Source organism: Pseudochaenichthys georgianus, chromosome 5, assembly GCF_902827115.2.
Source record: "Pseudochaenichthys georgianus chromosome 5, fPseGeo1.2, whole genome shotgun sequence".
NCBI lineage: Eukaryota > Metazoa > Chordata > Actinopteri > Perciformes > Channichthyidae > Pseudochaenichthys > Pseudochaenichthys georgianus.
Window position 1 is genome coordinate 1,613,415 of NC_047507.1, and position 25,457 is coordinate 1,638,871.

The 25,457-nt window shown below is 40.6% G+C and overlaps 1 protein-coding gene across 1 annotated transcript; it reads right to left on the bottom strand.

The window, feature by feature from the left end:
- Window positions 1-417: 417 nt before the first annotated feature.
- aldh1l1 (aldehyde dehydrogenase 1 family, member L1) lies at window positions 418-24,068 on the bottom strand. The gene is made up of 23 exons (XM_034083337.2): window positions 23,985-24,068; window positions 22,425-22,570; window positions 17,224-17,458; window positions 16,230-16,395; window positions 15,342-15,443; window positions 14,894-14,983; window positions 14,457-14,594; window positions 12,554-12,679; window positions 11,503-11,594; window positions 10,059-10,206; window positions 9,862-9,981; window positions 9,099-9,226; window positions 7,121-7,271; window positions 6,927-6,997; window positions 6,623-6,728; window positions 5,901-5,988; window positions 5,120-5,213; window positions 4,936-5,035; window positions 4,590-4,688; window positions 3,773-3,938; window positions 3,543-3,648; window positions 2,480-2,679; window positions 418-1,811 (listed from the first exon to the last, which is right to left on the bottom strand). The coding sequence occupies exons 2-23, from the start codon at window positions 22,549-22,551 to the stop codon at window positions 1,756-1,758; spliced, it is 2,709 nt and encodes a 902-aa protein (XP_033939228.1). The 5' UTR covers window positions 22,552-22,570; window positions 23,985-24,068; the 3' UTR covers window positions 418-1,755.
- Between the last annotated feature and the right edge of the window lie 1,389 nt (window positions 24,069-25,457).

Consider the following 25,457-nt stretch of genomic DNA (forward strand, 5'->3'; position numbering starts at 1 on the left):
AAGTAGCATTACAAAGTCAACTGAATTTATAATTAAAAAAATACTTGTAAGAGCATTTTAATGTTGTAGTTTGTAAATATGGGGCCACGTTTAAATACTGATATGTAGTAAAGTACTGAATTATATCATATAGAATATCATGTGTTTTTATACTTAACAAATATATGAGTGCAGTCAAAATGTGGATAGCAGCTGTTGATCTGATTCATGTCAACATCACTGCAGCTTCATACAGGAATAATGGCAGAAAACAGATTAAATCCAAGTGCAAATACTCTAAAGTGTCGTAATTTAGTTATTTTCTGATATAACATCGAAGTAAAAATCTGTGTGAATTGAAAAAATAATTTCCATTGAATGATGTCAAGTCAAACGTCATCATACATGAACTAATAAGAATACAAATGGACACAGTGGTGAGATTTACAGCAGTTTTTATTCAGAACCTGTTAGAAATGTTATATTTCTTAATACTTCTCTGACCTAATGTAAGCCATATCAGAAACTCAGGCAGTCTGTTACAAATATTTCCATTTCGTAACTCAATCACATGGATTAATAACAGTCTCTGAGGTCACTTGGGTGTAGATCACAACGGCATGGATCAGAACTAAACAATCATCCGTTAGACTAATTACAAGGCTTAGTCAAATACTCGATTCCGATTGGTCGAGTTGTACATTCCAGAAGTCTGTTATTTTTCGCTAGGAGACTGTTGCTAAGGAGAACAGACCGTTGCTAAGGGGAATCAAGTGACTATGAGCAGTGATATCAATCCGCATAAAGAAGTCCGGTCAATTTAACGTCAGCTGTGGACAACAAGCTTAAGTTTATCCATGAGAAAACACCATGAATAGTTTTTGAAAATAGATTATTATATTTGTGGAGAGCCGGAAACTTTGAATTTGTGCTAAACTGTCCACAGAAAAGAAAAGTGAACAAGAGAAGGAAAGAGGTTAAAACAAAGTGCTGGACGTCAGAGAAATCAGCAGAAGACAGACAGGAAGTAAACACTAACATGAAAAGCAGAAGAAGACAGACAGGAAGTAAACACTAACAGGAACAGCAGAAGAACACAGACAGGAAGTAAACACTAACAGGAACAGCAGAAGAACACAGACAGGAAGTAAACACTAACAGGAACAGCAGAAGAACACAGACAGGAAGTAAACACTAACAGGAACAGCAGAAGAACACAGACAGGAAGTAAACACTAACGGGAACAGCAGAAGAACACAGACAGGTAGTCAACACTAACAGGAACAGCAGAAGATAGACAGGAAGTAAACACTAACAGGAACAGCAGAAGATAGACAGGAAGTAAACACTAACAGGAACAGCAGAAGAACACAGACAGGAAGTAAACACTCAATTATTTTTAAATCATTTTTTTATCAATATTCCTGAAACAAGTCGTTGGTTTATTTTGTACGTAGCCGTGTAATAAGCTGGATAATGTGCAGCGAAGCGGTCGTTAATGAAGAAAAACCCTGACATGTTGATCAGGATCCTGATGTTTCGACCTCCTTGCTTCACATCATCCCTTTCTTACTAAATCACATTGATTACAAACAGTCTGAGGTCACTTGGGCGTATTTATATGACAGTACTTACTACAGCATGGATCAGGACTTAACATTCATGAGTTAGATTGATCGTGTTAAGGCACAGGATTAGTATTCACTAACGAGAGGCAGTCAATTATAGTGAGAGGAAATCACTCCATCCTCTACTTTTCACCGCTTCCTCCACCTCTTAGTACTCGATGGTCACTGCCTTCGTCCTCAGGTATTCATTCAGAGCGTCTTGTCCTGTTGTAGAGACGGAGGAACAGACAATAAGTACTTCAAATACCCCTAAAAAGAGATTGGCCAATGGCTGAGGGAAATGAGTAATTGCTGTTCTCTGGAGAAGATAACGTATATTCTGAAAAGGAAAAATGAAACCTTTGATAGGGTGTGGGACCCGTTTACTCAGTTAGGGAATGTTAATGTGTCAAACATGCTAAGAAATAAGAACAATGGGAATCCACGAGAGCGATGTGGCTGAAAGGAAAAGTAAAGTGCTTCTTAAACTGCTGGGACTATGTATGCTTTTGAGGATAATGTTGCTACTGCCCAATTGTTTTTGTTTTAATTTAATCTCTTTTTTATTATATATATTTCAATGTAATTGTTTGCGTCTGTGTGTCTTGTAGCTATGTTGCTTAAAAAAAAAATTGTATTCAAGTAGAAGTGAAGAGTCAACTGAATATAATTATCAGAAGTTAAAGTCCAAAGTGTGCAGGATGGCTTGTTCACATCATTATAAAATATATAATCCTGTTTTTATCCATAACAGATAAGAGCATGTTAATGTTGCAGTGTGTCAGTGTGGAGACGTGTCCGTCGTGTTTAAACTTAAGTGATTCATTGTTTAATTGAAATGCCAATTCTTCCCCCCTGCACGAACGCCAGATCCAGAGTCAGCTGTTTCTCACCGAGGTCTTTTCCGAATCCGGACTGCTTGAATCCTCCGAAAGGCGAAGCCACGTCCGTCTTGTTGTAAGTGTTGACGAACACGGTGCCGGCGTTCAGCTTCTCGCTGACGTACAGAGCTTTGCTGATGTCCCGCGTGAAAACCCCCGACGCCAGGCCGAACTCTGTGGCGTTGGCTCTCCTCAGGACGTCGTCCACATCACTGAGGCAAAGAGAGAGAGAGAGAGAGAGAGAGAGAGAGAGAGAGAGAGAGAGAGAGAGAGAGAGAGAGAGAGAGAGAGAGAGAGGGGATACACAAGAGAGGATGAGACAGAGAGAAAGGCACAAAACCTCTTCAGCAATTTATCAAAAATACGTTCAGCATTAATCACAGAAGCTATTGTGGGGTCATAGTTTGTTGGAACGAGGTCTTCTATTTCAGGTGTATTCTAAATATTTAAAACCTTCCAGGGAAATCTGTTTGAAGAGCTGCATTAAGTCTTTCAGATTCTTTAGGTAGAAGAATGCTAGATTTCGAACTATTCACCTTATACCCTGAAAACGTACCAACATCCTTCATCAGTTTATTGAGCGCTGGAAATGACAGGATAAAACGATATCAGCGTAAAGGGCCAGGAGATTTTCAATGCCCCCAGCTGTTCCATTAAGTATAAATTGTACATACAATCACTGTCACATTTGTTTGCATATATTTTGCTTTTCATTTCTAAATGACAAACCCTGGTTAGGCATTGTCGAAACGCAATAAAAACATTTTTGATCAGAAAAATGCATTTAGTATTTGCCGGTCGATCTGTTCAAACAAATGAGCGTTTGGTCTTTGCTAGGATTTGAAAGACAGGGTCAAGACAAGCTTCTTCTCCAATTCCTACAGCGTCTTCACCGCTGCTTTTCTGAAACCGTAAAGGATTTTTACTTTGAAGTGTCGGAGAGGCAACACAAAAAGGGCTCAGAAGAAAGGCCCTGGGTTCTGCCATTTCCTTTTAGGTTATCGCATTAGATTACATGATCTCCTAATTGGAAGCAATAGGAGACAGATGCTCAGAAGTGGACACAGACTCTTACCCGCCCTTGAACGAGGAGATGATCATGATGGGGCCGAAGGACTCTTCTTTAGCGATGAACATGTGGTCCTGAACATCGGTGAAGAGCGTGGGCTCGAAGAAGAAACCTGGAGGCAGACACACAACCAGAGACCACGTTACATATCTGCCTGGTGGCACCTGAAAGGAGTAGCTTTACTCTTCTCGTCAGAAACAACCTGCCTCCTGATGGCTGACATCATGAAGGTGTACCTGGTCTCTGCACCTGGTTTCCTCCACACATCAGCGTGGCCCCCTCTTTGATCCCAGTCTGACAGAAATCCACCAGTTTGTCCAGGTGGGCTTTGTGGTTCTGAGGTCCGTGGTCTGTGGACCGGTCCAGAGGGTCACCGACCTTCATCTTCTTCACCTCCTCAACCTGAGAGAAACACACGTAGGTACGAACAGATGCAAAATAACTCAGTCAGGGTTTCGTTTCAAAATCTCTCATTTCAGTTTGAGAGTTTTTACGGAATTGAAGTATGAACATTTTGTCTGCCAAGCTAAAGAATGCTAGCTCGATAAATAATAAACGTACTATGTGACTGTACCAATTAACACTGTGGGTAGGAACCAATGTCTGTGGATTCAGGTTCAGCCGGAAAGCCAAACTGTTTTTGACCACACACGGAACACACACTGATCCCAACACCAACGCACAACCCACTGCGCCACACGCCTCCCTATTATGTATAATAAAAGGAAATAATTGCACTGTATTTAACAGGAAAGCTATGTGCGTGTCACTAATGTCCAGTTAGTGGATCCTCAGAGGCTTAACGCTTTGGCTTAGCCTCTCTAGTGACAATGAGATGCTAAATGACAGGAATTTAATGTCATCAATAGCAAGTCGGCTATATGTTGACTTCACCTGTACGACTCGTCACTGTGTTGGCGCTATTGACACATTCAATATTTAGAAAACATGACAAAAGCACTGAAATATATCCAATGCCTCTAGGGGTGTTTTGCTGCTCAAACCTCTGAACATACGGCATCCTCAGTGCGAGATAAGAAGAGAGACACGTACCACTCTCTTCACAAAGTGGTCATGAATGGAGTCTTCCACAAACAGTCTGCCGGCCGCGATGCAGTTCTCTCCCTTGTTGAAGAACACGGAGCTCATGCCCTGAAACAAAGTGAAAAGCACACACCCAAATGTAAACAAACACTGAAATAAAAGGAAGTTGGAGAGGAGCCAAAGACACGGCAGCATTCACCACCGCCGCCATCTTGGTATTGTTGGAGGAGCTTTGGGATTAAGATTTCCATTTCGACACAGGACACTAAAGGCCTTTGGATGTTGAAACACAGCAGCGTTTAACTGCTGCAGCCATTTCAACAAAACAACTACAACCCTTGTTCCACTGACTCACCATGCGCACGGCCTTGTCCATGTCACAGTCGCCGAAGATGATGAGGGGGGACTTCCCTCCGAGCTCCAGAGACACTTTCTTCACGTTACTGACGGCACAGCTTCAGACGGAGCAGATTCACAGAGGTTAGCAGTGATATTACACGTCGATTAAAGTTTCATAGATGCGTGTTACTTCATCTCACCTCTTCATGATGTGTTTCCCGACTTCAGTGGAACCTGTGAAGCCCAGTTTACGGACGTCAGGGTGGTCGGACAGACGCTGACCCACCAGAGCGCCTAGAAGAATAGAATTGGAGGATGAAACCCTCTTTTAATGGTCACGCATACAACAGTGACATTTGACCTCTGCCTTTTTCTGTCAGGCCCCCCCTTTGGAGAAAAAAAAAAGTCGGACCCCCCCAACACAAGTCAGGCTCAGTGGTAGCGGGGTGGGGTGCTGTGGGGTAGCTTGACGTTTCATCGAGGGTGCTCAAACATTTAGGGTTCCCATTAATGTACCGGGCGCTACAGTGGAATGTTCTACTGCAACACTCCCCACGCACACACAGTGTGACAGTTACAATGAAGGCTTGAGGCATATAGGTGTAAGCAGGGGTAAAGTGATATTTTTATAGGTGGTGTGTGGACCTCGCATAGGGGGGTCCGGGGGCATGCTCCCCCGGGAAGATTTTCTTTTTTAAATATTGAAGTTAAAAGCATCAATCTGATGCACTTTGAGAGCAACATGAAGAGATCTATGGATACCTCTCTCAACACCCAGATGAAACACAACTGTGAACAGATTTACTATTTCTTTATGGATATTTTACAAATCACCCTTTTAAACATTATTCTTGCTGTACAGCACCCGGGAAGATGAGGATGAAGAGGAAGAAGAGGAAGTTCACTTTGACTCTTGTGGAGCTATAAGATGAGCTGCTGATAATTCATCCAGCATAAGACAGATCGAGTGTGAGACCCCACCTGATCCAGGCAGGATGTTAACGACTCCTTTGGGAATCCCCGCCCTCGCCGCCAACTCCGCAAACTTCAGAGCCGTCAGTGGAGTGACCTGCAGACACACAGCAGCATTTATTAAAACCATCATCTTTATTTTCTGAATGCATTCGTCTGTGTTGTGCTTCGGAAACGAGGACGCTTGCTAGCGAAAAGGGGCTCTAATATGCTCATCTTCAGGAATACATCAGTATGTGGCGTCTCTACTTTAAAGAGTCCTCTCCTGCTGATGTTCAGGTGTATATCAGTATGTAGTGTCTCTACTTTAAAGAGTCCTCTCCTGCTGATGTTCAGGTGTATATCAGTATGTAGTGTCTCTACTTTAAAGAGTCCTCTCCTGCTGATGTTCAGGTGTATATCAGTATGTAGTATCTCTACTTTAAAGAGTCCTCTCCTGCTGATGTTCAGGTGTATATCAGTATGTAGTGTCTCTACTTTAAAGAGTCCTCTCCTGCTGATGTCCAGGTGTATATCAGTATGTCTCTACTTTAAAGAGTCCTCTCCTGCTGATGTCCAGGTGTATATCAGCATGTAGTGTCTCTACTTTAAAGAGTCCTCTCGTGCTGATGTCCAGGTGTATATCAGCATGTAGTGTCTCTACTTTAAAGAGTCCTCTCCTGCTGATGTTCAGGTGTATATCAGTATTCACCATGCTTTAATGTTCAAAAAGCTCTTTATGTCTCTCTGACCTGAGCAGGTTTGAGGACCACGGTGTTTCCCGCTGCCAGGCAGGCGGCTGTTTTCCAGGCCAACATCATCAGAGGGTAGTTCCAGGGAATCACGATGGCACACACTCTGAGGAGAGCAGAAGAAAGGGGAAGAGTTTTGCTTATGATACAAGTCTACATTTAATGAATGTATTAATGTTATGTGGGGCAAGCATTGCGGTGATATATATATATATATATATATATATATATATATATATATATATATATATGTGTGTGTGTGTGTGTGTGTGTGTGTGTGTGTGTGTGTTAAATCCACTCTCACCCTATTGGTTCCTTCTTGGTGAACGTGAGGTTACGATTGGGTCTCGCCTGGTTGATGGGAATGGTGCTCCCCTGTGAAAAAAAAAATATATATCTTTTAATTCCATGTATTTTCTGTTTAAAACTGTTATTTGGCGGTTTCACAAGTTACATTTTAACATGAGCTTGATTTCATTTCACTCCAGGCTTCCTCACCTGGATCTTGTCACACCAGCCTGCAAAGTAACGAAAGGTCTGGATGGACATGCCCACATGAGTCTTTAGAGCCAGAGTGTAAACGGCTCCAGAGTCGATGGCCTCGATGGTGGCCAGCTCCTCCTGATGCTCCTCCATCAGGTCAGCCAGCCTGAGGTGGGAAGTAGTGGAGTACAAATACTTCCTTACTGTACATGTTTCTGGTATCAGTACTTATCTCCACTACTTATTTTTCTGACGACTTTTTACATGTTGACTTCTTACATGTTGAACACAAATACCTATACTTTCTACTTCTCACATGTTGAACTCAAATACCTGTACTTTCTACTTCTTACATGTTGAACTCAAATACCTGTACTTTCTACTTCTTACATGTTGAACTCAAATACCTGTACTTTCTACTTCTCACATGTTGAACTCAAATACCTGTACTTTCTACTTCTCACATGTTGAACTCAAATACCTGTACTTTCTACTTCTCTCATGTTGAACTCAAATACCTGTACTTTCTACTTCTCACATGTTGAACTCAAATACCTGTACTTTCTACTTCTCTCATGTTGAACTCAAATACCTGTACTTTCTACTTCTCACATGTTGAACTCAAATACCTGTACTTTCTACTTCTCTCATGTTGAACCCAAATACCTGTACTTTCTACTTCTCACATGTTGAACTCAAATACCTGTACTTTCTACTTCTTACATGTTGAACTCAAATACCTGTTCTTTCTACTTCTCTCATGTTGAACTCAAATACCTGTACTTTCTACTTCTCACATGTTGAACTCAAATACCTGTACTTTCTACTTCTCTCATGTTGAACTCAAATACCTGTACTTTCTACTTCTCACATGTTGAACTCAAATACCTGTACTTTCTACTTCTCACATGTTGAACCCAAATACCTGTACTTTCTACTTCTCACATGTTGAACTCAAATACCTGTACTTTCCACTTCTCACACGTTGAACTCGGATACCTGTACTTTCTACTTCTCACATGTTGAACTCAAATACCTGTACTTTCTACTTCTCACACGTTGAACTCGGATACCTGTACTTTCTACTTCTCTCATGTTGAACTCAAATACCTGTACTTTCTACTTCTCACATGTTGAACTCAAATACCTGTACTTTCTACTTCTCACATGTTGAACTCAAATACCTGTACTTTCTACTTCTCTCATGTTGAACTCAAATACCTGTACTTTCTACTTCTCACATGTTGAACTCAAATACCTGTACTTTCTACTTCTCTCATGTTGAACTCAAATACCTGTACTTTCTACTTCTCACATGTTGAACTCAAATACCTGTACTTTCTACTTCTCACATGTTGAACTCAAATACCTGTACTTTCTACTTCTCTCATGTTGAACACAAATACCTGTACTTTCTACTTCTTACATGTTGAACTCAAATACCTGTACTTTCTACTTCTCTCATGTTGAACCCAAATACCTGTACTTTCTACTTCTCACATGTTGAACTCAAATACCTGTACTTTCTACTTCTTACATGTTGAACTCAAATACCTGTACTTTCTACTTCTCACATGTTGAACTCAAATACCTGTACTTTCTACTTCTCTCATGTTGAACTCAAATACCTGTACTTTCTACTTCTCACATGTTGAACTCAAATACCTGTACTTTCTACTTCTCACATGTTGAACTCAAATACCTGTACTTTCTACTTCTCTCATTTCCCAAACAGCTGGTTCCTTTAGTCTGAATGTGTGTTGGTGCGTGATCATTATTATTTAGAGTCATTGCGTGCCTATTGATTTGAACACGATCCGTGTATCCATCACTTCCTGGTCTTCTCTAAAGAAGAGGGACTGATGGAAACGTTGTCATGTTGCCGTTGTTCAGCATGGAAACATTCATTAGCTCAAGCTTTTGGGGGCGTTCCCTCTCCTGTGTTATTCAGAACACGATGCAGGTGTTTCGATGAAGGTGTTATTTTACTGACTTGTAGATGAGTCTTCCTCGGTCCCTGGCGTTCATCTTGCCCCACTCTCCCTCCTCGAAGGCTACTTTAGCAGCAGAGACGGCCGTGTTCACATCGCTGATCTGAGCCAGAGACACCTCACAGATGGCCTGAAGGGTGGAGCATCAGAAAGCAAGAAGAGAGGATAAAAACAGCATTTTACTAAGTTTGAATACTGGTGAGGGAGACTTTTAAATCTTTATTACGTCAGGCTGTAAACACTGCATTATGTCAAAGTTATTATATAACTAATATTGTTCCAATGAGTGCCTAAATCTAACACTTTGATCGAGTACCTGCTACTCAACAGCAGCCACACACATCAGATATAAAATAACTTTAAGATACGTTTGATAAAAGTCAGATAAAGTACTTTTATATTATGCTGCTGCAACACAAACATTTCCCAAATTGGAATCAATAAAGAACTTCTTATCTTACATGTAATAATTGTTGGAGCTTTTCATTGATTTATATTCTTTAATAGTGGTTTTGTTTATAATATGTATAATGGTTTAGTTTCATTATGTCAGGTACTTGTTCATGCTTGTATCTTGAAGGCAGCTTGGGGCACCATGTAATCAGGTGTTTATAGGAGACAGGTGGAGGTGGGATTAGTGACGAGTGCAAAATCTAAAACTAATCAAACACTATGTCGCACCAGACAGAATTTTCTTTGTGCATTTGATTTCCTCTGGGTTTCAATAATCCAACCTTACAAAGACAATTGTGTTCGACCTCTTACCGTGCCGTCGGTGGGGTTGATGGTCTTGTAGGTCTTCCCTCCCTCTGCATCGACAAACTGTCCGTTAATGAACAGCTGATGAGGCATCTTGATGGTCATGTTGTTGATGTTCTTCTCCACCTGAGGAACAAAACAGTCCCGTCAACACCTCGTCGTCTTCACCTTTACTTTCAGCAGCAGTCGGTCAAATCACTCACGTAGTCTACGACCAGCTCCTCCTCATCATCCTCGCCCCGCAGCTTCCTCACACACATCTGGATGAAGTCCGTGAAGGTGCAGTTCATGTAGACGTCTTCGTTCTGAAGCTGGCAGCCATTGGACAGGAGCTTCACCTCCTCCACCAGCCTGAGGACAGCAGAAGAGCAAGAACTGCTTTTATACGTGACCAGAGGTGGGAAGTAGTGGAGTACACATACTTCGTTGTTGTACATGTTTCTGGTATCAGTACTTTACTCCACTGCTTATTTTTCTGATGACTTTTTACTTTGACTTCTTACATTTTGAACACAAATACCTGTACTTTCTACTTCTTACATGTTGAACCCAAATACCTGTACTTTCTACTTCTTACATGTTGAACCCAAATACCTGTACTTTCTACTTCTTACATGTTGAACTCAAATACCTGTACTTTCTACTTCTTACATGTTGAACTCAAATACCTGTACTTTCTACTTCTTACATGTTGAACTCAAATACCTGTACTTTCTACTTCTTACATGTTGAACTCAAATACCTGTACTTTCTACTTCTTACATGTTGAACTCAAATACCTGTACGTTCTACTTCTTACATGTTGAACTCAAATACCTGTACTTTCTACTTCTTACATGTTGAACTCAAATACCTGAACTTTCTACTTCTTACATGTTGAACTCAAATACCTGAACTTTCTACTTCTTACATGTTGAACACAAATACCTGAACTTTCTACTTCTCACATGTTGAATACAAATACCTGTACTTTCTACTTCTTACATGTTGAACCCAAATACCTGTACTTTTTAGTTCTTACATTTTGAACCCAAATACCTGTACTTTCTACTTCTTACATGTTGAACCCAAATACCTGTACTTTCTACTTCTCACATGTTGAACTCAAATACCTGTACTTTCTACTTCTTACATGTTGAACACAAATACCTGTACTTTCTACTTCTTACATTTTGAACACAAATACTATTTATAACTATAATATAATAGTTATGGGTACTTTTTACTGAAGTACATTTCAAAGCCTCTTTACTTTTACTTGAGTAAAGAAGTTTAGTGAGGACTTCTACTTTTACCAGAGTATTTTTAAACACGAGTATCTGTAACTCTACTTGATGTATGTACTTTGCCATCTCTGTAAGTGACCCTAAATGAGTGTATCCATTACAAAGCCTCTATTGTATTGCAGTAGTCTTGTTGTTAGTGATAAAATGTTTTGCATATAAATGACAAGATAACACCTACACTCGTGGAGAATGCAGACTTCTCGACTGCTAAGATATTTGTTGAGTGTATCTTTCTGTTCTGTAAACAGTGAATATATTTGGTTCCTTCCTACATCAAAGATGAGGTTGATCCATACACTTCAGCACCATTTTTAACAATTGGACTTCTTTTACACCAGATTAACTCCATCACCTTCATTACCTGACCACATCCATGGAAGCAGCACCAGACTTAAAGAAATCAGTGGAGTCTTCGATCTGAGCGACGTTAGAGAGAATACTCTGCCACACCGCCTGCGAGGAAACATGGTCAGAGTCAACACTGGACATCTTCTGTTGGGAAAATACATCCTAGAAACTTCTCAGTTACTGTTGGGAAAATACTGAATGTGCTCTTCCAACATGATAACAAAGGTATCCCAACTGTAGCTGTGAACATGACAGGATGTGAGATGACCTGGAAGAGCATCAGGACTGTTTGAGGCAGATGATAGCTATGTGATTAACATGATGACTCAGCCTCTATGGAGAGAGACATCAAGCATGCTCATTTCTGACGTGGAGCTAATCTGAAGTAAACATTGAATACTGCTTTCTACTCCTCCATCTTGTGACTGTGTGACTCCCTCTCTTGGATATCAGCATGTGAAGGACGCTGTTTGAGATTTTGAGTAAAGTCAGAATTTTGAGATTTTGAGAAAAACGACAGAATTTTGAGAAAAAAGGTATAATTTTGAGAGAAAGTAAAAAAAAAATATTTTGAGAAAAAGTTAATAAAAAAAATATTTTGAGAAAAAATACATAATTTTGAGAGAAAGTTATAATTTTGAGGAAAAAGTCCCAAAAAATTGAATTTGAGAAAAAAATACATAATTTTGAGAAATCAGAATTTTGAGATTTTGAGAAAAAAGTAAATAAATTACAAGAAAGTCATTATTTTGAGAAAAAAAAGTCATTATTTTGAGAAAAAAAGTCAGAATTTTGAGAAGAAAGTCAGTGTTTTGTAAATGACAGGTTGTATGATTACAGAGAAGAACCGGCATTCCTCCATCTTGTGACTGTGTGACTCCGTCTCTTGGACATCAGCATGTGAAGGACACTGCTCAGGAACTACTCGATGCTCTGTATGCGATGACTACTTCCCTCTGGAGACGATCACAGACACGTGGATCCTGAGGCTGAAGCTCAAGCCGGGGACGAGTGAGATTTCTCTAACAGTTAGCTGTAGCCTTCTTCCACAGAGTGACGTTTACCTTGATGTGTTTGGCGAAGGTCTTCTCCTCCTCTGTGAGCTCCACAGCAGCGCTGCTCCCCGAGCTGAAGAACTGAGCTGCAGCGATCATCTTCCCGTCTTCAAACTGCAGATTCTTCACCAGCAGCTGCAGAGGAACACACAGTCAGATGTGAAACCTGTCCCACCTTAAAGTAAGCTTTAAAATCATCTGATCAGCAGTGGTGTAGGTGTCAGTCTTATGCCTCATCACATAGCTATATAATGCGTGTTACTGAGTTTCAGCTTCCTAAATGAGCTGATGCCAAGTTCAGAAAAGGCCTCAGATTATGAAAACAGTTAACTACGCCTAAGGATGTCATGATGAGACTATGACTTTTCAACATATACAAGTATAGCTTTCAGAGAGACAAACATGTGACATTCGTGTGGTAGGCTGCGTGATAACATGTGTGTGCGTTAAACATGCTTAGGGGAAATGCGTGTGTTCATTGCAGTGGCTATATGTGCTACTGTTGGCAGCAGGTGATGTACTCCCCATTATTGTTTGTTTGTTGCAACAACTAAATAATAATTACTGATCAGCTATGTCTGTGTTTTATTGATTCCTCTCCAGGTTGAGAATCAATGATCAGGTAACTAATGTATTCTTGCAAGAAAGAGCAGAGTTAACTCACACACATGGGGTATGTTGCTCAAAGGAACAGCAAAAAACATCAGGCTTATCGTCCGAAACACAGGAGACAACAAAGTCGTAAATCGAGGTGGCGCCAATATCAGCCGCGGGTGTCGGAAAGTCGGGTCATCTGCGACGTCTTCTGGACTTCCAGCGGTTGTGAGATAATGTAGGAGACAACAAATATGTCCCTGCCTCCTCAGAATAGAACAACCTGTCTTCTGTTATCATTAGAGGAGGCAGCTGCAAGGTCGTACAGTCTCAGAGCCACACATGATATCAGTGCATTAAACCAGTGTTTTTCAAAGTGGGGGCCCCGACCCCACCGGGGGGCCGCCAGGGGGCGCCAGGGGGGTCAGTCAAAGTTTGAGGGAAACAGTTTTTTTTTGTTTTTTTTAAGTTTGATTTGTTTTTTTTATGTTATTAATAACTGCATATCTATCAATCTATGTGTCCTTTGATGCCAATCTTTTGATATTTTTTGTTTTTGAATCACACGACCGCCCTTCAAGCCAATCAGAATCGAGCTGCCGCGACTGAGAGTGAACATTTGCTCAGCTTTTGGAGCAAGTGAGAGCGAGTGAATGTTTGGACGAGAGCACGGATGTAGCACATGTCGCAGAATTGCTTGCATACATCAGATTTATTTCAGAAGACAACTTTGTTGAGGAAATATTATTTTGCAAAGCACTGGAAGGTAGGACCACATGAAGAGACATGTTCCAAGTTTTAGATGAGTACATCATCTCAAACGGACTGGTCTCGTGGTGTGGGTGTGTGTTCAGATGGGGCAGCGGGGCGATGACAGGCAAAGAAAGCGGAGTGACAGCTTTGATCAGGCAGAAGGCCCCAAATGTAGTGGCAACGCACTGCATGTTCCATCGGGAGGTACACATCATTTAAAAATAATTGCAACAGGGGGGTCCCCGCCAGAGGATAATGCTATATGGGGGTCCTTGGCATGGCAACGTTTGGGAACCCCTGCATTAAACAACCCAGAGAGTGGACAAAACAGTATTTCTCCAACACTCTCCGTTTCATTCTTTCCTTTTGTGAATCTCCACAACAGGCTCAGGAGAAATGTGTGTGATAGAGTTACAAAAGAAAACATTTATTTGACTCTTATATCACACCTTTCTGTGTCTTGTATTTTTTGGTGTAGACATTTAGACAGCCTGCAGGGAATATGCACTATGACTGATTTGTCTGTCCTTGAATACATTAAGAAGAAGAAAACACCACATCATACCATCTTGCCGTCGGTTCCGAACAGCACGAGGCCAGCTTTGGTGACGACGGCGGGCCGAGAAGCTCCTTGGATCTCCAGAGGCTGACCGTTGGCCGAAGGACCGTTTTCCACCAGACTGGAGCCGTAGAAAGTCACTTTCTAAACAAAAGAGACAGGAAACACGACTCAGACTCTACAGTTGTAACAGTCATTGGAAATATTCTCACTTCTTGTAAATCAGGGCTTAGCAACGGTCAACAACATATGCAATGTCTAAATTGACCAATTCAGAATCCAGTATTCAATTAAGCCCCGTTATAATATGTAATAGTTCTAACATAAGTCAGTCATAGCAGTCAGTCAGCCATTCATATAATGCTCAACAGATTGACCTATTTCACAAAACTAATTCTGTTCTTCTTTGAACATATACAAATACTTTCAGAGTTTCTTGTTACCTGTCCATCCACCTCCGCCCAGGCTCCGGGAACTTTGTCGTTTCCTCTGATCCAGTTATGGAGAGCCTCAGCGGACTGGTTCCAGTCAATCTGCCAACACACACACACACACACACACACACATTTACTAATCTCAGTCTTTTGGTAATTTACCAATGAAATGCTTCGATGATAATTAAATAATCTACACTGGTTTGCTTTTTCATATTCACAGCCTTTCTTTGATTATATAGCCAATAACCGAACTGATAAAACTCTTCTTTCAACAGTTGTATTCAAAGCTGTTGTGAATATCTGGAAATCACACAATTCAATATATCATTACACACCTACAGTAACAGGAACTAATGCTACTGTTAATACCTTCAGCAGAATACTATCATGTCCTCTCCACCTCTCACATCACTTCCTTCACTTCGTGTTTATTGATCTGTCAGCTGTTTAATACCTTAGCGTTGTCTTTCTTCTGGATGCACTCATACGTGGCGCCCTCCTGAGGCTGGACGATCTTCGGGGCCTTTCCTTCTGCAATCAGCCTCACAGCGTCCACCTGAAACCCCACAGAGGTTCAACATGTGAGATATCTGTGGACTTCAGCATCTCAGTGTTTGTTATGTTGGGGACCCAAAGAGAGGAGGAGCAGGAGAGCCCACTCCTTTATTCAGCTTTTTTATTCATGTCCGTTACCCTCACGGAAAAAAATCTGGTGGTGCAGTGACGAGTCCTAAAACCCGGAAGTGAGTCAGCATTTGACCACTTCCTGTTCGCTCGTCTCAGAGCCAATGGAATCTCTCCATAGGATTTAGGAGAATATCTGGATATAAGGTCTGTGGTTGAGACACGTTGAAGAGACAGATCACGTTTTGTTCTACGACATTAAATCCATCAGCAGTCACCCCACTGGTGATTTGTACCGTTTAGAATCTGTATGTTTGAAATGATCGTGTTAAAACGATCAAATGACAATTTTCAACAATCCTATGGAGAAATGTTGCTTTTTGTCGAGGGAACCCAATACGTCATCCCTGCACCACTCTATACAGCTTTATTTATAAGGTACTTTAAAACCTCCAGACCAAAGTGCTGTACAGTCAAATAAACATACAAACTCACACAGCTCAGCTCACACACCATAAAACAAGTACAAGTGAAAATAATAGACAATTTAAAGCAATAAAAGCAACAATCTACAAGATGTCAAGACGCTAAGGAGAAGAGGTGGCTTTATCAGAAGCGATTTAATAGGCCTGTCTGATGTACAGATTATTCCACAGTGTGGGAGCCGCTACAGAGAGAGAACTTCACCCACAATGCATTGCCCCGTCCCTTCTCTTACTGTGCCTTTGACCCCCTCGGGGAACAGGAACCTCTTGTAGATGGTGTTCACGGTGTCGTTGGGCTCCACCTCACACTCTCTCTGCAGGAGGATGGGTCCGGTGTCCAGACCGTCGTCAGCCCAAAACACTGTGAACCCTCCCTTCTTATCCCCGTGGATCAGAGTCCTGAGGGGCACACACAGGAGGAGGGGTTAGGGGGGCCCTTACAGTTACATTAAAGGTCACCCATTATGCAAAATCCACTTCTTCATGTCTCCTCTTCATCAACATGTGTCCCCTCTTCTCCATGTCTCCTCTTCATCAACATGTGTCCCCTCTTCTCCATGTCTCTTCTACATCAACATGTGTCCCCTCTTCTCCATGTCTCTTCTACATCAACATGTGTCCCCTCTTCTCCATGTCTCTTCTACATCAACATGTGTCCCCTCTTCTTCATGTCTCTTCTACATCAACATGTGTCCCCTCTTCCTCATGTCTCTTCTACATCAACATGTGTCCCCTCTGTGGAAAGAGACTCTGAAAGTTTCAGGAACAAAGATTCTCTCTCTTTTTGATCCATTTCTATAAAAACCTGTCTGAAAATGAGCTGATCAGATTTTGGACACTTTATGATGTCATAACGATGTGTTGTCTTGTGTAACCGTTAGCCAATCAGCAACCAAGGTAACCCACCCCCCCCCCCCCCCCTTATCACCTGAACCTCCTCTAGAGCTCCATTGAGTTCTTTGTAACCAAATGTCTCTCAGAGGGGCGTGGGGAGGGGCTCCTTGTTTTCATCTAAAGTAACAGACAGAGAATCAGCACTTTGGAAACAGGGCTGAAACAGAGGGGATTATGGGTAATGCGGCAATGATCTGTTTGGTGTTTGGAGCCAAACAGAGACAGGTTCTGTATATATCTGAGACCGATAATATGTTGATGAAAAACAGTATAATAGGGGACCTTTAAGTTACCCTCCCCACCCTGCTCACAGCGACCTGTCCCTTGACTCACCAGTTGATGGCGGACGCCCCCCGGTGGCGGGGCAGCAGGGAGGGATGGTAGATGATGGAGCCGTGCTGCGGCCGCTCGATGACCTCCATGGGGATGAACTGGGAGCAGAAGGGCAGGACGTTCAGATCCGCTCCCACCGCCTCGTACTGGGACACCACCTCCGGGAGGGCCTGGCCCTTCAGCCGCCAGCGAGGGAACTTAAAGACGGGAACGCCATCTTTCTCTGCCTCCGTCGCTGTGAGAGGAAACAGAGATGGCAAAAGTACACACATCCTTTACTCAAGTAGAAGTACAGATACTCGTGTTTAAAAATACTCTGGTAAAAGTAGAAGTACTGACTAAACTTCTTGACTCAAGTCAAAGTAAAGAGGCTTTGAAGTGTACTTCAGTAAAAAGTACCCATAGCTACCAGCTGTTTTAAAGAGTACCTGACCTCCCTTTATATTAATAGAACAATAATGTCATTGTTAGCTAATGAATGTTTCCATGGTGACCAACGGCAACATGACAACGTTTCCATTGGTCCCTCTTCTTTAGAGAAGACCAGGAAGTGATGGATACACGGATCGTGTTCCAATCAATAGGCACGCAGTGACTCTGAAGAATAATGACCACGCACCAACACACATTCAGACTAAAGGAACCAGCTGTTTGGGAAATGAGAGAAGTAGAAAGTACAGGTATTTGTGTTCAACATGTGAGAAGTAGAAAGTACAGGTATTTGAGTTCAACATGAGAGAAGTAGAAAGTACAGGTATTTGAGTTCAACATGTGAGAAGTAGAAAGTACAGGTATTTGAGTTCAACATGTGAGAAGTAGAAAGTACAGGTATTTGAGTTCAACATGAGAGAAGTAGAAAGTACAGGTATTTGGGTTCAACATGTAAGAAGTAGAAAGTACAGGTATTTGTGTTCAACATGTACGAAGTAGAAAGTACAGGTATTTGAGTTCAACATGAGAGAAGTAGAAAGTACAGGTATTTGGGTTCAACATGTAAGAAGTAGAAAGTACAGGTATTTGTGTTCAACATGTACGAAGTAGAAAGTACAGGTATTTGAGTTCAACATGAGAGAAGTAGAAAGTACAGGTATTTGGGTTCAACATGTAAGAAGTAGAAAGTACAGGTATTTGAGTTCAACATGTAAGAAGTAGAAAGTACAGGTATTTGAGTTCAAAATGTAAGAAGTAGAAAGTACAGGTATTTGAGTTCAACATGTAAGAAGTAGAAAGTACAGGTACTTGTGTTCAAAATGTAAGGAGTAGAAAGTACAGGTATTTGTGTTCAACATGTGAGAAGTAGAAAGTACAGGTATTTGGGTTCAACATGTAGGAAGTAGAAAGTACAGGTATTTGTGTTCAAAATGTAAGGAGTAGAAAGTACAGGTATTTGGGTTCAACATGTAGGAAGTAGAAAGTACAGGTATTTGAGTTCAACATGTAAGAAGTAGAAAGTACAGGTATTTGAGTTCAACATGTGAGAAGTAGAAAGTACAGGTATTTGAGTTCAACATGTGAGAAGTAGAAAGTACAGGTATTTGAGTTCAACATGTGAGAAGTAGAAAGTACAGGTATTTGAGTTCAACATGTAAGAAGTAGAAAGTACAGGTATTTGTGTTCAACATGTGAGAAGTAGAAAGTACAGGTATTTGAGTTCAACATGTAAGAAGTAGAAAGTACAGGTATTTGAGTTCAACATGTAAGAAGTAGAAAGTACAGGTATTTGTGTTCAACATGTGAGAAGTAGAAAGTACAGGTATTTGGGTTCAACATGTGAGAAGTAGAAAGTACAGGTATTTGAGTTCAAAATGTAAGAAGTAGAAAGTACAGGTACTTGAGTTCAAAATGTAAGGAGTAGAAAGTACAGGTATTTGGGTTCAACATGTAGGAAGTAGAAAGTACAGGTACTTGTGTTCAAAATGTAAGGAGTAGAAAGTACAGGTATTTGGGTTCAACATGTAGGAAGTAGAAAGTACAGGTATTTGAGTTCAAAATGTAAGTAGAAAGTACAGGTACTTGAGTTCAACATGTAAGAAGTAGAAAGTACAGGTACTTGTGTTCAAAATGTAAGGAGTAGAAAGTTCAGGTATTTGGGTTCAACATGTAGGAAGTAGAAAGTACAGGTATTTGAGTTCAACATGTAAGAAGTAGAAAGTACAGGTATTTGAGTTCAACATGTGAGAAGTAGAAAGTACAGGTATTTGAGTTCAACATGTAAGAAGTAGAAAGTACAGGTATTTGTGTTCAACATGTGAGAAGTAGAAAGTACAGGTATTTGAGTTCAACATGTAAGAAGTAGAAAGTACAGGTATTTGAGTTCAACATGTAAGAAGTAGAAAGTACAGGTATTTGAGTTCAACATGTGAGAAGTAGAAAGTACAGGTATTTGAGTTCAACATGTGAGAAGTAGAAAGTACAGGTATTTGAGTTCAACATGTAAGAAGTAGAAAGTACAGGTATTTGAGTTCAAAATGTAAGAAGTAGAAAGTACAGGTATTTGAGTTCAACATGTGAGAAGTCAAAGTAAAAAGTCGTCAGAAAAATAAGTAGTGGAGTAAAGTACTGATACCAGAGAAATGTACTTAAGTACAGTAACAAAGTATTTGTACTCCCCACCTCTGATGTAAACCCTAAAATAATTCCTTGACTTGTGTAATATTGATCTGCTGCTGTTTAATACCTTTGTTTTCTCTTTGCTGCTTTCGTTTCTCTTTTCTCTTCTGTTTTTATTTAGTGATATAGGTGTTACAAGACAAGTGCATACACGACACGTACAGGGTCACAGATACTCAGAAGATAGTGAGGTGAATTTACAAGTGAAGACAAATAAGTTAACAAAATATACATGGACAAAAAACAAAACTTGTGTGTTTGTATGCGTGTGTTTATCCAAATACAATATTATCAAACTGCTTTCATCGCTGCTTTTATTTATTTGTTTATATTTTAAACTGCATCGAGAGAAGCCTGAGAAGTGTCTTTGTACACGAGTAAAATGACATTATAAAGATTTACAGAAGACGGGAACACCATCCTTCTCCGCCTCCGTCGCTGTGACGGGAAACAATGACGAAAACCCTCAACTAATGCCAAGTCAGATAAGATTAAGATTAAGATAAGGCTTTATTCATCCTGAAGGAAATTGTTGTGCCAGAGTTACAAAAATACACTAACCCAGCAGCAGAATAATAAAACTGTACACCAACAGCGCCGTAAAAAGAGCAATTACATATCTGCAGGAAAATAACATGAGAAGCTGCTTTCATCGCAGCTTTCATTTATTTGTTTATATTTTAAACTGCATCGAGAGAAGCCTAATAAAGGACTTTGTACACGAGTAAAATGCCACTATTATAAAGATTTCCAAAGTGAGGAAAACAGAACTCGTTTCGAAATATTTGAGATACGTTTAGGTATTTATCAACGTAAAGAGATTAAGGTTAAATCCTAGTCCCTAGTTTTAACTCAGCTAGCGCTCCAACACATTGTACGTGATAGGCTAAGGGGCGGGACATCTCTGAGCGGTTGACCAATCACAACAGAGCCAGCCAGCTAACCAATCAGAGCAGACTGGGCTCTGGTTTCAGACAGAGGGTGAAAAGAGGGGCTGCAGCACAGACAGTATGAGAAGAATAAAGAGCTTTTTGAACATAAAGCATGGAGACACTACATACTGATATACACCTGAACATCAGCAGGAGAGGACTCTTTAAAGTAGAGGCACTACATACTGATATACACCTGAACATCAGCAGGAGAGGACTCTTTAAAGTAGAGACACTACATACTGATATACACCTGAACATCAGCAGGAGAGGACTCTTTAAAGTAGAGACACTACATACTGATATACACCTGAACATCAGCAGGAGAGGACTCTTTAAAGTAGAGGCACTACATACTGATATACACCTGAACATCAGCAGGAGAGGACTCTTTAAAGTAGAGGCACTACACACTGATATACACCTGAACATCAGCAGGAGAGGACTCTTTAAAGTAGAGACACTACATACTGATATACACCTGAACATCAGCAGGAGAGGACTCTTTAAAGTAGAGACACCACATACTGATATACACCTGAACATCAGCAGGAGAGGACTCTTTAAAGCAGAGACACTACATACTGATATACACCTGAACATCATCAGGAGAGGACTCTTTAAAGTAGAGACACTACATACTGATATACACCTGAACATCAGCAGAAGAGGACTCTTTAAAGTAGAGACACGACATACTGATATACACCTGAACATCAGCAGGAGAGGACTCTTTAAAGTAGAGACACTACATACTGATATACACCTGAACATCAGCAGGAGAGGACTCTTTAAAGTAGAGACACTACATACTGATATACACCTGAACATCAGCAGGAGAGGACTCTTTAAAGTAGAGACACTACATACTGATATACACCTAAACATCAGCAGGAGAGGACTCTTTAAAGTAGAGACACTACATACTGATGTACACCTGAACATCAGCAGGAGAGGACTCTTTAAAGTAGAGACACTACATACTGATATACACCTGAACACCAGCAGGAGAGGACTCTTTAAAGTAGAGACACTACATACTGATATACACCTGAACATCAGCAGGAGAGGACTCTTTAAAGTAGAGACACTACATACTGATATACACCTGAACATCAGCAGGAGAGGACTCTTAAAAGTAGAGACACTACATACTGATATACACCTGAACATCAGCAGGAGAGGACTCTTTAAAGTAGAGACACTACATACTGATATACACCTGAACATCAGCAGGAGAGGACTCTTTAAAGTAGAGGCACTACATACTGAAATACACCTGAACATCAGCAGGAGAGGACTCTTTAAAGTAGAGACACTACATACTGATATACACCTGAACATCAGCATTACATGTCCTCTTATTGCATATTTACATTACATTACATTTTGTTCTGCCCTTCCCTATTCATAACAGTGCTAACAAATCAAATATATCAATATATCCATATAACTGATGCTAGATAAGATAGCACACAAGTGATAACCCTGTCATAATCGTAGTGACCATGAGAGATTGATAGGAGAGCTTTACTGAGTCGTTTGTTTAGTATCGTAATAAAAAGGGACTCTGTGACGAGTCCACATTTCAATTGGCAGCACCCTGAGTTCCTGGTGTGTGTTTTCATTGAGAGGACGGACAGTTTTGCGGTTTCTCACCCAGAGGGTCGGCCTTCCCGTCCTTGTCGGGGATGGTGAAGACTCCTACGATGGTGTGTCCATCTTTCCTCAGCTCTTTGTAAACCTCCTGCCCAAAAACACTCTGACCAATCACTGCGATCTTCATCCTCACAGCTCACTGAGATCTGCAGAGGCGGAAACACCATCAGAAAATACGTTCGTAATTAGTACGAGCAGTCAGAGTACATGGATTATGAGAGAACAAATACACATTTCATATTGCAAGTGAGGGCAAGGCAAGTTTATTTATAGTCCTTTCAACACGAGGCAATTCAAAGTGCTTTACAAAAATGAAAGACAAAATGGCATTTAAAAACAGTCATTAAAAGTTACAGTGCCGTGTCAGATATGTAGGGTAGTGGTGGAAGAAGTACTCAATCTTTCATTTAAGAAGTATTAATATCACAGTGTAGTACTCTTTTTATACTACCAGGTATATCCATAACAAAAAACATTTAATTTAATAATTTTTGTATCAATAATATGACCTTGCAAAGTAACTAGTCAAACAAATGGAGTAAAAAGTAAAATATTTTATACCAAATTGTAGTGGATTAGAAGTATGAAGTAGGATAAAATGAAAATACTCAAGTCAAGTACCTTTAGATAACATTAAGTCATAAGTACAGTACTCGAGTAAATGTATTTAGTTACGAGCGTCTGTTTGCATACATGTGTTAGCATTGACTGATGATGGAGCTCTGCGGATTAGGGCAGATTTGTAAAGCCTGAGCGTTCAGAGGACATACTTTCCTACTTTCACTTGACTAACATTTTGAAAACAAGACTTTTACTGTAACGAGTAAAAGTAGAAGTACTCAGATCTTGTACTTGAGTAAAAGTAGAAGTACTCAAGTACCAGAGTGTAGGAATACTCTGTTACAGTACAATATCTGAGTACTTCTACTTTTACTCAAGTACAAGATCTGAGTACTTCTACTTTTACTCAAGTACGAGATCTGAGTACTTTTCCCAACTCTGTTAGGTTAGGGTTAGGTACAGTACTTGAGTAAATGTACTTTTTTTTAAATGTCATCATTGGTGCTATATGTCTTATAGAGCAGTATTTTACATCAAATTGAGCATTTTTGAAAGTATTACTGAGGTTATATGGCATACAAAGTGTGTCTGTAGATACTCAGCATAGAAACAGTATCATTATCAGGTCCAACACAATGAATGAACAATGAATGAATCAGAATGAGTGGATCAGAAAGTGCACTGTAATCATGACTCGGTCTCAATCTGTTCGACACTTTGATGACCCCGAAAAGAGAGGGGCGGGGTCTGTTGTCCTGCCAACCAACCAGACCCCTCAGTGTGGACCCATGCTCCGGTATTAACCAATCAGAAGCACGGAGGGATTTGACAGTTGACCGTTTGAAGGGACAATTTCCATGAACTCATGCATATTCATAATATCACACTTTAAACTGTGTGTGTGCGTGTGTGCGTGACAGTGGTTGCGTGTGTGTGTGTCGGTATGGGTGTGTCTGTGTCAGCATTATTCCTCTCGTATAGAAACAGAAATCATCTCACCCTCTCCCAACTTGCTCCTCTCTGCTTGGAAAGAGAAATCCGTCCAGCAGCATTGCTTTTAATCCCCCCCCCCCTGGCCGATTGCATAACATGGAAACAGAGCACTGTGATTGGACAGGAAGGAGCCAGGGGCGGCAAATCAGCTGCGCGAGCTCAATCACGTGGCCACTGAGAACATTAACGATGATAAATCAATAGAACAGGTGTCTCTCTAGCATTAAACTGACTCTGTGTCGTTTCTGAGCATTACTAGTACTCAGATCTTGTACTTGAGTAAAAGTAGAAGTACTCAGATCTTGTACTTGAGTAAAAGTAGAAGTACTCAGATCTTGTACTTGAGTAAAAGTAGAAGTACTCAGATCTTGTACTTGAGTTAAAGTAGAAGTACTCAGATCTTGTACTTGAGTTAAAGTAGAAGTACTCAGATCTTGTACTTGAGTAAAAGTAGAAGTACTCAGATCTTGTACTTGAGTTAAAGTAGAAGTACTCAGATCTTGTACTTGAGTAAAAGTAGAAGTACTCAGATCTTGTACTTGAGTTAAAGTAGAAGTACTCAGATCTTGTACTTGAGTTAAAGTAGAAGTACTAACATCTTGTACTTGAGTAAAAAAGTACCAGAGTGTAGGAATACTCCGTTATCTCTTAACTGTAGTGGAGTAGAAGTACAAAGTAGCATAACATGGAAATACTCAAGTAAAGTACAAGTAGGCCTACCTCAAAATTGTACTGAAGTACAGTACTTGAGTAAATATACTTAGTTATGTAACACCTCTGGTATTTTCCCGTTCTGCTACTTTCTCATTTTTACTCCACTACAAATGTTCATATTTAGTTACTTTGCAGATTTAGACTTTGCAGATTTAGGTTATTTATACAAAGTATATAATACATAGGTTAAGAGACCCAGTAGTATATAAAGTCATTTTGAATAATCCCATGATGGCCAGGTTAACAAAGTGATGAACACATAAATGCATCAACAATATGAATACAGTCATGTAAAATGTACGGTGTCTCAATGGGCCATTCGGCATAATGAGTACTTTTACTTTTGGTACTTAAACTATATTTTTATGTTAATGCTTTTACTTTTACTTGAGTAACATTTAGCATGCAGGACTTTTACTGATAACGTTGTTTTGCCCCTGCAGAGGAAGGTCAGAGGACAGGAAGATCAAAGTCTGTGTGTCGGAGGAGGAGAAGCACAACACAAAAGGTTAACCTGCACATGTCAACTCAACACACACACTACGGCCGCCTGCTATTACATCAGGTACCACCACCTGCACTGTGGCGCGTGAGTTATCGCCTCAGCGGGGTTTTCTCAGCAGCTCTTAATTGGATTTCCCTTAACAGTCATAAAACACGTCTTGTAAACGTATCTGGCCATATTTACTGCCTCTCTTCCTCTCATGTCACACAGCCTCCAGTCGTCTCTCATGTTAATGATCCACTCACAATAGTTGACCATTA

Bases quoted from the DNA above. Each gene is read 5' to 3' on its own strand.
- aldh1l1 (XM_034083337.2), bottom strand. From the start codon at position 22,551: ATGAAGATCGCAGTGATTGGTCAGAGTGTTTTTGGGCAGGAGGTTTAC. The intron at 6,729-6,926 runs GTGAGAGTGGAT...TGCTCTCCTCAG, and splicing joins ACCAAGAAGGAACCAATAGG to AGTGTGTGCCATCGTGATTC. The intron at 3,649-3,772 runs GTACACCTTCAT...GTCTGCCTCCAG, and splicing joins AAACCAGGTGCAGAGACCAG to GTTTCTTCTTCGAGCCCACG.